This window comes from Hydra vulgaris, chromosome 10, assembly GCF_038396675.1.
Source record: "Hydra vulgaris chromosome 10, alternate assembly HydraT2T_AEP".
NCBI lineage: Eukaryota > Metazoa > Cnidaria > Hydrozoa > Anthoathecata > Hydridae > Hydra > Hydra vulgaris.
In genome coordinates, this window is record NC_088929.1 from 6503799 (window position 1) to 6518112 (window position 14314).

Here is a 14314-nt window from a genome sequence, read left to right on the forward strand (position 1 = left end):
CTTAGGGTAGGATATGTGATATACCCTTAGTAAGGTATAATTTTCTACCTTTTAAGGTAGAAAATTATATTAAAAACAATTATTTGTCATACAATTTTCTAACTTAAAGGTATAATTTTCTACCTTATAAGGTATAAAATTATACCTTACTAAGGGTATATCACATATCCTACCTTAACTAAAAATTTCTACCTTTAATTTTTAGTGTGTATAAATAAAATTTATTTATTTTTTTTATAAGTAAAATTTTCTTATTTTTGTCAGAAAACTTTATAAAAAATAATCAATACTTTGTTTTAATAATTTTCTAATTATAAAAATAAAAGTTTAAAAATTACCAGAAAGTTGAACGTTTGTACATTTGTAAAGATAAGTAAATTGATCAGGATAGTTTTCAATCCAATTCCATATTGCCTATTAAAAAAAAATTATTACAATTTATTCTTAAATTAAAAAAATGAAAATAAAATCAAAGTTTTACTATTTTTTATTTGTTTGATGTCAATATCAATTTTAATGACAAAATTGTCTTTAAAAAGCTTTTTTTTTGAATGTTTTTAAACACTTGTCTTATTCTACTATGTAACATTTTAAAAAGATTATCAAACGATCAAAAATTCATGAGACTGACAACTCTTAGATTATGTAACATGTTGATACCTATGAAACTGGGTTTATTGTATTCAATTAATATATGTGTCTGAACATGTTTATTGTATACAAGTACTGCCATTAAAATCAATGTTAGAAAATCACTGTTGATTTATTGAATAAAGTTGGTTTTTTGAATAAAGTGCTTGACTACAGCTTTATTAGTTCATAATTCAATCTTTTACATCTATGCCAGCCTAGTAGATGAAGAAAAGTTGCAAGACCAACAGAATTTTTTTACTTATCACTAAAATCTTTGCCTCTATAAGATAGTAATCAGGTCTAATTAATACCTGTCTAGTACGAGTGCTTTTATTGAGAAACCATCTCTAGTCCTTAATCAATCAAGAGTCCCAAAGTAGAGGGTATTTTAATTCAGAGTTAACTTCTAGCCTTCGCCAAGAAAAAAGAATACTAAAAGTCAGCAGGACATGAGGCAAGTTGCAATAGAGTACAAGAATTTATATTTAATACACCCGAGAACTACATATATTTGTAGTTTGTCACAATGGTTTGACAAGGCTCTAACTGATCCATGAGTAGTTTTAAGTAAATCGATGTCAAAAATTGTTTTGTTTCTAAAAATTTATTCATAAAAATTTATTAGTATCAATTGATAATATTTTTCACCCATGATAACATAAGCATTTGCCTTTGTTTCACTATTTGTAAATACCAATATTTGTAAATATTTGTAAAAAATAAATACCCCCAAAATAAAGTTAGAACCTTGTCATAGTGAAATAGTCATATCTTCACTATGACAAGGTTCTAACTGCGGTTATAACGGTAGTTAGAAACATTTTAGTTGCTTTAAAATTTTGTGATTGAAGTAGTTAACTACTTTTAAATTTTGTTACTGAAACAATAACATAATAAATGGTAATTACCATATTATCTAACAAGATTCGATCATTATATTATATTTAATAACCATTACATTATGGCTTAAAAGCCTAAAAGCTTTTCATTGCATCCTGTCATTTTATAAATGAAGAACCACTGGTTAGTAATCTCGGTCCTGGAGAGACATAAAAAAAAATATAGCCTTAAATTTTGCAAGTTTAAATCTTTGGTTTAACATTCAACTCTAGAAGTTGATGGGTTAGTGTCGGCATTTTTTCTGTTAGATTTTTTCATTAAATTTGACACTAGCACAAGTCATAGGTTCATTTCAGTCATGGATAATTTTAGCACAGCAATGTTAGAAAAAGGAACTAACTTGTAGTTAGCTTTGCTGTTAAACAATAGTCCTTTAAGTCTTGTGGATTTATTTGAATAACATTAAATGTTATTCAAATATTTTATATACCATTTATATAGACAGATTTTATAGACCATTTTATAGACAGATTTTTATAGACCACTTGGGTTGATAAACAGGGTGCTTATCAACTCAAGTGGTCTATAAAAATCAGCTATCCTTGTGAGCTTTTCAATTTAATTATGCGCATGTTCCACTTTCCGGGCACATAAATGACTAGGAAGTAATTATTTCATAGTATTTAAGTTAATGCTAGTATCCCTTTAAAAATGTAACACACTATTTGTTTAAGTTAATGCTAATCTCCCTTTAAAAATGTAATACACTATTTGATATTATACTGTTCCGATTTTGAGGGGCGCAGCAGTCAGACCAAGTAACTAAGTTGCTCATGTTGCTTTTCCTCTGCTGCAACATCCAATATTTTGCAAAAGGCACTAGAAAAATGCTTGCCGATATTGTCCACCATTGATTCAGTCCATAATGCTCAGTATTGTTGTTTGGTTGTTGTATAGTATGCTGCCAAGTTAATCACACTCTGCTTTCTTTCATAAAAAATAGTATCATTTCCAACATTACTATCTTAATTTACAATACCTTTAAAGTCATTTTATATAATTTTAAAGATTTTTTATAATAATTTTTGTTTTTTTTAGTTATAATTTAAATTACAACCTACTTTTTAACATTGCTAATAAATATTTATTTACAAATTATTCAATTTTTTTAATATTACTAATGATATGATGCAAAAAATTAAAATTATATTATTTTGTTCATCAACTATATTCAAAATTATATATTCAATTATTAAAAATTATATAAAATTATAACTGACCGTTAGAGATGGGTAATTAAACATGCATGACTTAAGTCATTATTAGTGATGAGTAATAAACATGCAAGAGTGACCGTTGGAGGCTAGACACAGTTAAATGTCCTTACATTGACTGACAGTTAAGGATATGTGAGGCAAAATGTACTTACATCGACTAACAATAAGTTTGTGAAAAGACTGAATTGTCATTATTAAATTTTAAAAAAGAGTTTTACCTAATAAAAGCCATTTATTTTGTTTTTAATAGTTATTTCAACGCTGAGAGAAAATAGTACTTTTTGTTGAGCATTTTAATGTTATAAAAAAAGATTTATAAAAAATAGCAAATTTTAGCGATTTTGCAACACTTTTTTTTTTTTTTTTACATCAACATCAAGCTAGAACACTATACATAAATATTGAGACCAATATTTTTATATGATTTTTGATGAGCATGAAATTTTCTATCATAATGTTAAATTTAACTGAAAAATATTTAGAATAGTATGCAGTGAGGGTTTACCCTAACATGTTAGTTGGAACCTTGTCAAACTAAATATTAGTTAACTTAACCTGCAGGTTAATTAATAATAGAAGAATTTATAAAACTTTGGCACATTGGTAGCTTGCTTATTTTAAACTAGATCACAGTAAATTTTAGTTTACTTTGTTTGTCTGGATAAAAATAGTCAAATAAAGTCATAATCTCAATTTTGGAAAAAATGTCAGTTAGAACCTTGTGAAACCAACGTGACAAAATCTTGGCTGGTATGGTGAGAACTACATATAGTATGGTAGTTCTTGGCTGTAGTAAATTTAAGTTTAGATTTTATTCTTTACATTTTGTTTTTTAAAAGTTGATTTTCACAATTACTTTTACTGAACACATTTTACCTGATAAAGATTACGAAGAATACTTTGTTGAGAATTTTTCTTTAGACTTTTGAACGTACTGCAACACTCTATAAAATAATTTGTATAATAATCAAAATAAACATTTTTGAGTCTCACACATCTTCTATAATTAAGTGTACTAGTGCATCCAGAACTAGCTTAAATGCTGTCGATGCATCAAAAGTCAAGAACAACATCTATTTATTTTTCTAAGTTTAAATAAATCTTTTTATAAAACTATTTTATTTTTCATTTTTTCACTATTTCACCTTATATTTTAAAAAGTTTGTTTCACGCACATTTTTAAAAAACAATATTTCAAACTGTAAACTGGAGTTAATTTGAACATGGAACTTTGGACAAAAATTTAACACATTAAAAAAAAAAAACTTTGTTTAGAGACATATAGCTCCCATATGATAAAATATAACTTAATGTTACATCATTTTAATGTTTGCTAGTAAATAAAATGATAAATGTGAAAATGTAACATGTAATAAGCTATATGTAACATGAGTAAATGTAATAAATAAATGTAATAAGGTATATTCTATTACCATAAAAAAAAAAGTGTTATTATATCCATAAGTAGGTACAACATAAAACTACAAATCCCCCCTTCCTCTGAGAACAAGAGATAGTTAAACTGCATACGCTCTGGCTGTCTTAAACAATCTTTTCCCTTGTATGCATTCAAAGATTTTTGGGCAACTCCTCTTTCCCTTATACTTGCGTACGTACTTTATGGAAGAACCCTTATGTGTAGCATAATACTTTAAGTGTAATTTTTATAATAAAAAGTTCATATGAAAAAATTAGTAAAATACAGTATGAAATCATTTGTCTAATGATCCTATTTTTTTATATTGGCTAGAAACAAATATAAATAAAAAATTTGAAACATTTATAGTTATAATATCAACTTATAGTTATAATATCAATAATAACAACAGCTATATATTTATTTATAATAAAAACTTAATCTGTTAATAACGATGTTTTATTATGCTATTTGTTTATGTAACTTGTATTTATTAGGCATTAATCTTTTTTGTGTCCAAGTGTTTTGTTGTTTATTATTTTTGTATATTATTGCAGTACTATCAAATGAAAAGCATTTCATAGGTATGGTAAAACCATATTTATAGGTTAATACAACTTTCCCAAAGTAACACCATAAGTTGCTATTTATAAAAAAATACCAATTGATGGTGTTTTTTTCATCAGTTTTACACATTAAGTTACATTAATTTGTTTATTGGTCAAAATATCCTCATTATGGGGCAAGATTGAACAGCCTAAAAATTAAAAAAAAAAAGTTGAAAGCAATATTTTGTAAAAAGTAAATCTGGGTACAGAACATTTCTTAAGACTATCATACTTAGAATAACAGCAATTTATATATAAATAAAACATTAAAAAATATATATTTAAGCAAGTAAATAAAAAAGTAACTCCAGTTAATGTAACATCTTTTTTTTTATGCTTATTGTTTAAGCAAGCGAGTCTCAAACTACGCAAGCGAGTCTCAAACTAGAGCTGTAAGATTAAGAGCTTCAATGAAATATATGTTGAGAATGAATAAAAATAAAAATGATGATAAAAATCATAATATTTAGTAAAAACAAAATCTAAAAATTTGAAAATCTAAAATAAAATAAAAAAATAACCTTTAAAGAGAACTATCAACCCTTCAACAGGAACATGCAAATATTGTATAAGATCAAGTTCATCCCCCCCGCTATTATCCTCGTAATTGTCAGTTAAAGATGCAATCCTAATTAAAACAGAAAAAGTAAAACATTAAAAAACATTTTTATATAAAATAAAAATTAGGAAAAATACAATAAATATTTATAAATTTACCCAACAAAAAAAGAAAAATGAAAAATAAGTTTAATATTTTACAATTTTTTAAAACTTAAAAAAAAGTTTTTCCATATCTGGCAAAATATAATGTCTATATTTACCAGATATGTTTAGTATATTTTGTCATATGCTTATTGTTTAATGTAGAATACTTTTTAATTTAATTAAGACTAAATGTCTAGTACTCTCAAAGGTTTTTAATTACACATACCTAATGTAGACATACCTAACAAACTTTTATTTTACTAAGAATAATTTTACTAGGCAAAAAACATAAGAAACTGTAAGCAAGAACTAGTTTTCAACTTAATTAATTTGTAATTTAATTTGCAATCAAAAGCAGCAAATATAACCTGCCTAATATAAAAATCAGTAACAGTTATGTAAAGGTTGTATTTTCATACATAAATACAGCCTTCCAAAGGCGAACCCTTATTTGATGTCTTATTTGAAAGCCCCTATTTACAACTAATTTAGTATGATGTTCAGTGACTTAAAGTCACTAGTAGTAGAGTACTAATACAGTGAAAAAAATAGGACATTAAAAATATATATACTTTTTTTACATCAAAATGCATTCCCTGTCAGTGTATCCACTGCTACAATAAGATTTTTGTAATATTCAATATTCAATTTTTGTTGGACAACCATAAACCAAAAGATTAGATTTTTCATTCGCATTTTTTTCTTGTACAGAATCATTTTTCCACGAGAAAAAAATCAGATTTTTTACCTGATGATTGCATTTAGAAACTTATAGTTGTAAAAAAAAATGTAGTTTTATTTATAAATAAAAACAATATATATATATATATATATATATATATATATATATATATATATTTTTTATAAACATCTTTGCTTCCAACAAGGCTGCAAGCAGCCACTAATTAAAGTTGGAAGTTAATGAAAGGAAAAAGATGAAGATTGTAGAGCAAGATAACGATTGACGGACGACTTAAAGGGTTGCAAATTATATGAATCAGGAAAGCAAGATGAAGGAAGCGAATTCCAAAGAGCTGATGTTCGAGGAAAAAAACTAAATGAATAAGCGCTTTTGGAGCACTTAAGAACAAATACAGAAAAAGAATGACACTTAATTGAATGACGAGTAACACGAGAATGAATTTTAGTAGATGGCACAAGAGACGCTAGCTCTTTAGAGCAGTGCCCATTATAGTGCCAATATATATATATATATATATATATATATATATATATATATATATATATATATATATATATATATATATATATATATATATATATATATATATATATATATATATATATATATACATATATAAATATATTTATATATATATATATATATATATATATATATATATATATATATATATATATATATATATATATATATATATATATATATATATATTGTGTGGTTATTAAGGTGCTTCCAGAATTCCTTTTAGTCTTATCATAGAACACCACTGAAGAGCATTTAACTAGAAAGTTCACACCTCCTTCCTTACCAATGTCACTTATTGGGTTAGAGCCGGTGTCGAACCTCAAACCTCTTGGTTCTGAGCAAGAACTCTAACCACTGCACCAAGCCTACATATTTCAGATTATCAAACCCAAAGTCACTAAACTTTTTTTGTAGCCTAGTTACTACAGCCTTTTTTACTAGTATTAATTGCAGTTGTATCTGATATAATCATTTTTATAAAGTTCAAATTCAAAAAGGTAAATAATTTCCATCAATCCTATAAAAATAGTTCCTGCTTTACTGTCTTTTAAGACAAGAACGGTTTAATTTGATTTCTTTTGTAGCATTTTTCAGAACCACCACTTGGTGTTGATTATGGTTAAAATATACTCCATCAAAATGGATACATCAATTTTCATTCATTAATTTTTTTGATACTTTCAGGTTTTTTGCTTCTCTTGTAGTTGCTTTGTATATCAATGACTTATTATATATTTATTTTTATATACTTATTTTTGTTTTAACTTTTTAACTACATACCCTTCAAATCAAACATTTCATATATGTATGTATATATATATATATATATATATATATATATATATATATATATATATATATATATATTTATAATGTGTCTATGTATATATATATATATATATATATATATATATATATATATATATATATATATATATATATATATATATATATATATATATATATAGAGAGAGAGAGATAGAGAGAGAGAGAGAGAGAGAGAGAGAGAGAGAAAGAAAGAAAGAAAGAAAGAAAGAAAGAAAGAAAGAAAGAAAGAAAGAAAGAAAGAAAGAAAGAAAGAAAGAAAGAAAGAAAGAAAGAGAGATTTTATAGACAACTTTTTAGACAATTATAAATTGTATATTATTTACAATCTTATAAACTTTATATAAAATTTTAATTGTTTAAAACAAATTTAGTCAATTTTAATTCTATTTTTTATTTTTTTACAAATAATTCTATATTCATTTAAAATGTAGTCTTTTTCATAAAATTTAAATACCTTTTAGTAATTCTTTCAAATACAGAGCTAAAGTGATGTTTACTTATTAAGTAGACAATTTTTCCTGCTAATAACTGCATCTCTTTTGAAGAATAACCTAACTGAGTTCCACTTTGAGTTATCAACTAAACAAAATGAACAAAATTAATTAATGAACTAATATATAAAAATTAAAAAATATATTATTTTTTGCTCACAAATTTTCAAAGAAACTTTTTTGAAATAAATACTAGAACTTTAGTAAAAAATTAGCCTTAATTTAAAAATAAAATAAATCTTAAATCGTCTGCTTATATCGCTAGTTTTTGTTCATTTTAAAACCAATAATAAAAAAAAGCACTTAATAAAACATCAAGTTTAATTTTTATGGGAAATCAAAGTTTATAAGATCCAAACATTTTATTGTTCATAATATATTCCAATAATGATGAGCCCTAGAGATCTATGGTCAAAATATCATTTACTTATAGCAAACAAATTTAAGCCTCACTCAGAGAGTTTCAATATCATTTAACAGAATATTAAACACCAATGTAGTTAGTTTCTTTGATAAGTTTTTCTATAAAAACTTATTAAAGAAACTAACTACATTCACTTTTATTTTAAAAATATCATTTTAACATGTTCATTTTAACATGTTCAACATCAATGTTTAGAGAGCTGGTTAATATTTTTCTGACATTGTCATATTCTTCTTGTTTAAGCGTTTACTCTCAGGTGCTTAATACAAAGGAGGGGTAGTTTGTTAACTTTTGCAAAATATACCCACCCTGAGCGTAAAAGATTCATTAAATTCATTTGTTTAATAATTTGACTTATTGCCAAAGAAAACTTTTTTATGATTACTCCAAGTTCTAATCTTCTAATAAAAATAAAAAACTTGGAGTAATCAGGCATTAAAATGTCAAACTTAAAACAGCTGATCAAAATGAAAACATTCATTGTAATCAGCTCTTAAAAATTCACTAACACTAAACAAGAATTCAAAAAGTTATTGAGAGTTTGTATTGAAAACTGAATAAATTGTATTGTTGTTGTTATACACTTTTGAGTTGTTTGTCCGCATTTGTATGCGGTATTGGTGCGGTACCGCATTTGCATGCGGTAGTGGTGTAGTGGTAAAGCACTCGCTTTATAAGCGAGAGGTTCCGAGTTCGATCCCCACCACGTCCCTGGTAGTACCGCGCTCAACTTGTTTCTCCGCACAGCGGCCTTGTTTGTCAAGGTTCGTGTTTCGGAGTTTTAGAGTTGAGAGAGGGTTATAACCACTATTAAGTAGCCTCCTCATCTGTAGTGGCCTTCTCGGCCTTGGGGAGGTGAATAACAAAAAAAAAAAAAAAAAAAAAAAAAATTTCAATCCCAGAATTCTTAGTTTTAATTTATTCAATATTTGCATGACGAAAGCAAAACAGTACCCTATTAAGATTCAAGCAGTATATATAATGAGTGAATTGGGGTTAATACAATACTTATAAAGATTTAATGAGTTGAATTGAGCTAGTTACATATATTCATAAAAAAATGAGTGAATATGTGAATTACATAAGAATTAAATTTACATAGGTTTCATGCAAATCAGGTTTACCTATAGGTTTCAATGGGTCACATGGGTTCATGAATAAAAAAAAATTAAAAATTTCTATTATTTTCACAAACAAATATTAGAAGAAACAATAACCCAGAAATATTAAAAGATAAAAATATATCAAGATATATAAAGTAAATTTTAGGGACTTACTGGACATAAATTCGAAAGAAGATGCTTCTTTACAACATCATCAGGTAACAATGAACTTTCATCTACATTCTAAATTATTAAATTATATTTCAACTTCATTGTTTGAAGTTTTTTACAAGTAAAAGAAGAAATGAGGACAGAGAAAGAGTTCAGAGAACCTAACCCAAGTTGCTACATTTTACTAGTTTAAAAATATACTTAAATATTTAAAATATGTATAAATTACTACCATTTCAAAACACTGCTTTATGGTATCCAGTATAATCATGTTAGATTCATATAGAAGTTGTTGTTGCTCACCAAAAGAAATGTTCTAAATTATAAAAGATGTTAAAAACTATTTAGTTGCAATGACTTATTTTTGAAAATGGAAAAAACCATTTTCAACAAGTTTTGAATTATAACGTGGGCTTACCTAATGAAAATAAGTGTATTCATGTGATATATAATAGTTTTTTTGCTTTAAATTGTACAAAGATAATAACTATTTTAACAGGATAAAAAACTATATAAAATAAAATTTGATAATCAGAACAACTCATTATGACTTATTTTATATATATAAAGTCTTACTTTTTTTCTATGACTTAAAAAAAGTTTATACAAATTCAAATATAATTTCACATACACCCATCTGATGATGAAACTTCTATTTCATCACAATATGCTTTTTTACAATTCAATTAAAACTTTAATAATTTTGCATACTGTGAAACAATATTCAAAGTATAACATATATCTAATATTTATTACACACACATACACAAACACACACACAAATATGTGTATATGTATCTACCTATATATATAGATTGATAAACATATTTATAAGTGTATATATATACACATATAAATATATATTATTATTATTATTATATATATATATATATATATATATATATATATATATATATATATATATATATATATATATATATATATATACTATATATATATATATATATATATATATATATATATATATATATATATATATATATATATATATATATATATATATATATATATATATATATATATATATATATATATATATATATATATATATTAGTGTGTGTCATTTTTCAACAATTTTTCCAACTAAATCCCAACCACCTGGGTTAGTTGACCAGTTGGAGTTGGATTGGATTTTACGCTAAAAAAAATTTTTTAAAACCCATTTTTAAGGGCCATGCTTTTACAACTTGTGCCGCGAAACCCCAAATTTTTTAACCCAAAAGGGGGGACCTTAAACATTAAAAATAAAATACCAATTTTTTTTTCTATGAACTCCAAAAGACCTAAATATTAATTTGGAATTCGTTGGGAAGTTTATAAGTATAAAAAATATATACTAATTTAGGACAAGAAAAATAGCTTAAAACTTTGTATAATGTTTAAGTATATTTAAAAAGACACTTGCGATCAAATATAACACACATCTGTCACAAACAAAAACAATTTTTCTTTTTTGAATCATATATTCTAAAAAAATTAGAAAAGATTTAAAAAACAAATTCGTGTCATACTTTTACTTAAGATAAAAATCTTTTTTTTATTATAAATTGCCATTTATAACTTTTACTTTAAAATTAAAAATAAAATGATGCAAAAATAAAATGATGATAAAAAGATGCAAAAATCACTTTCAAAGACATTTTTATTTGAAGATAAAAAAGTGTTAGAGACACTTTCTGAAAAAAAATTTGCCATAAAAGAGGAAATTATTCTTAATTTTCATTACAGACATGATTAAAACATTAAACTGATTAAAAATTATCATTCAATATATTACCCAAGTAATTAAATTTCAGTTTGAAAAATGGAAACTATAAAATCTAAATTTAATCTTAATAACTCAGGCATCTGTTAGACAAAAATACTCCCACTAAAACTTTGATTGGTTGTGCTTCCCAAGATAAAATGATGTTAGCATGCTCTGAACAGGCAATATGTCCTCAGAACTGGATCTTTTTCACTGTAAAGAAACTGTGGATCAATGGAGGATATGACGGCAACATATTTCATGACAACCACATCAGGTTTGCTAAATAATCTACAATTAGAGTTTTTTTTTCTTACCGAATTTTACTTGTACTTATATTAACTTGTTAGCTTGACTCTTTTCACTCTGCTTCTGATATGAGGCTACATTAAAAAGTTTTAAAGCAATTTTAAAAAAATTTAATAAATATTATGTGTTCCAGGAAACTATTAAATTAACTAGTTGAAAAATGGGCAACGTTGAAAAAAAATAAATATAAAAAAAGCTACACAGAAGAAACATCTTTAATAAAAATGCTAAGAAAGTTTTTTGTATTGGAAAACTTGATATTTGCTCTACTTTGGTATAACAATGGGAGAGTGGCTCAAGCTTGGCAGATAAAGCATTTATTATTATTATTTTTTTTATGTTAATTCCCCAAGGCTGAAAACACCATTACAGATGAGGCTACTTAATTGTGTTTATAAACCTTTCTCAACTATATAACTCCGAAACACAAACCTTGACAACCAAGGCCGCTGCGCAGAGAAACAGTTGAGCACAGTACTACCAGGGATGTGGTGGGGATTGAACTCGGTACCTCTTGCTTAAGACGCAAGCGCTCTACCACTACACCATGACCGCATTACATTTACAATGTGCTTTTAGACATTGTCTGAGAGTAGGAGGGTTGTTATACATCAATATAGGAATACCAACATTATTGCAATATTTTTTTGCAGTAAATAAATGAGTTTTGTTGTCTAACAAAAATTGCAGATTTTAAGTCCAGAATTTAAATCCATTAGCCACAGCAAGCCTTAGACTGTTACAGAAGAGAGATCAGATTAAAAATCAGCTGCTTGTTCTAAGCAATCAAAAGGTAAAGATTTTTTGTCAAGACAAGAGTATAAAGTTAAGTTGTCAACAAATAGAGCCACTTTAGATGTTAAATTTTCATGAAGAATAATATTGTAGATTAGAAACAATACAGGAGCAAAGTTTTAGGGGTACCACAAGATACATTGTGGATCTTTTCACATTGGCTTCTTGGATTAATAAAAGGATATTTGTTCTTAAGAGAGATGTTTTTGTAAAAAAGACCAAATAAATGATCAATAAAGCAACTGCTCAAGATGGTTAAAAATATGGAGTAGAATGAGGTTTGACTTGAAATTAAAGAGTAGGAACAAAAGCTTTTAGTCCAGAAGGAATAAAAGCTTCAGAGATGCGCTTTATGCATACATATTATGGACATAAACATATATGTTTGCTATTTATTTAGATGCTGGTATACAATATCCTTTCATATTTGTATAAACTTTAGTATTTATATGGTGTAGTATTTACCAAAAGAGAAGATAATGATGATGATGATGATGACGACGATGATGATGATGATGATGATGATGATGATGATGATGATGATGATGATGATGATGATGATGATGATGATGATGATGATGATGATGATGATGATGATGATGATGATGATGATGATGATGATGATGATGATGATGATGATGATGGTAATGATGATTATGATGATCATGTTGATCATAAAGATGTTAATATATACATATATATACAAAACATAACCTGAATTTTGTATTTAAAAAATTTTCTTTAGGATGTATAAATGTTTATGCAGTCCCGGTCACAAACCCGGCCCTGGCTATATTTTATCAAACCTGGCCCCGGCCCTGGTCAAATATCAACCTTGGTCATTTACAAGTGCGGTACGGATAAATATATGTTAAGAACTTATATAAAGGCTCTGTGCTTTGAAACAACTGCCACTAATATAGGAAAATATTCTGGCACAAACATTAAGTTCTGTCATACATAGGGTTTAGTTATATTACAGCTTGCATGTCAGAGATATGTTTACAAGCTTCACTGTAAACATTTTTGGGGAAAAGTTCACGTTGGTAAAACTTATGCTCCTGAAAATTTGATTTTCAAAGTTTTCTAAGCTAATTAGAACACAACAAAGGAAACTATGGATAAATCAAAGTTCGAAAAGGTTGACAAAGTTGCAGTTAAAGGAATGTATCTAGAAAAACAGATTGAAGAAACATCTCAGTTTTGCAAATATGCACTTTAAGTATTTAAGTCAATTTAGTATTTCCAAGCGGTGATTAAGAAGAACTAGAAGAACTTACACTCACCTACTTATGTCCAGATGTAAACTTTAATGTTTATGCACTAAGATCAATATCTCATGCACATTTTATGGCAAAGTCTATAAATTATCCTAAAATTCAAGTTTTAAGTAATCAGTCGCCCTACCGATTGACAGCTTGTTTACAAAAAGAAATCAGTAGAATAGCAGAATTTATTTCTATATTTTATACTGTGTGGTTTGTGCATTCCTCTTTAGTTTCCTCTTCAAGATTTAAAATCATACTGGCAGATGGTCAACTATAGAAATTGGGTAGAGTCTAATGATCCAGGAGCTAATGATGTACTAGAGGGAACTGAAGAAATATTAAAATCAATGGAGAGACATACGTGGTATTTGGATCAAACCTTGACTCCACTATGTTTTGCAGATAAAGAACTCGAAGATGATGAGAAAGAAAAAGTTGCACAACCTGTT

The 14314-nt window shown here is 26.4% G+C and overlaps 1 protein-coding gene across 1 annotated transcript in view; it reads right to left on the reverse strand.

Moving 5' to 3' along the window:
• Positions 1 to 14314, reverse strand: part of LOC100199240 (neurofibromin) — a 196769-nt gene that overhangs the window by 169312 nt on the left and 13143 nt on the right. The window contains exons 3-8 of the mRNA XM_065807168.1: positions 9958 to 10041; positions 9729 to 9797; positions 7991 to 8115; positions 5297 to 5403; positions 3627 to 3694; positions 339 to 414 (exon numbers count right to left, since the gene is read on the reverse strand). Of these exons, the coding sequence (XP_065663240.1) occupies positions 339 to 414; positions 3627 to 3694; positions 5297 to 5403; positions 7991 to 8115; positions 9729 to 9797; positions 9958 to 10041 (529 nt within the window). The remainder of the gene's footprint in view (positions 1 to 338; positions 415 to 3626; positions 3695 to 5296; positions 5404 to 7990; positions 8116 to 9728; positions 9798 to 9957; positions 10042 to 14314) is intronic.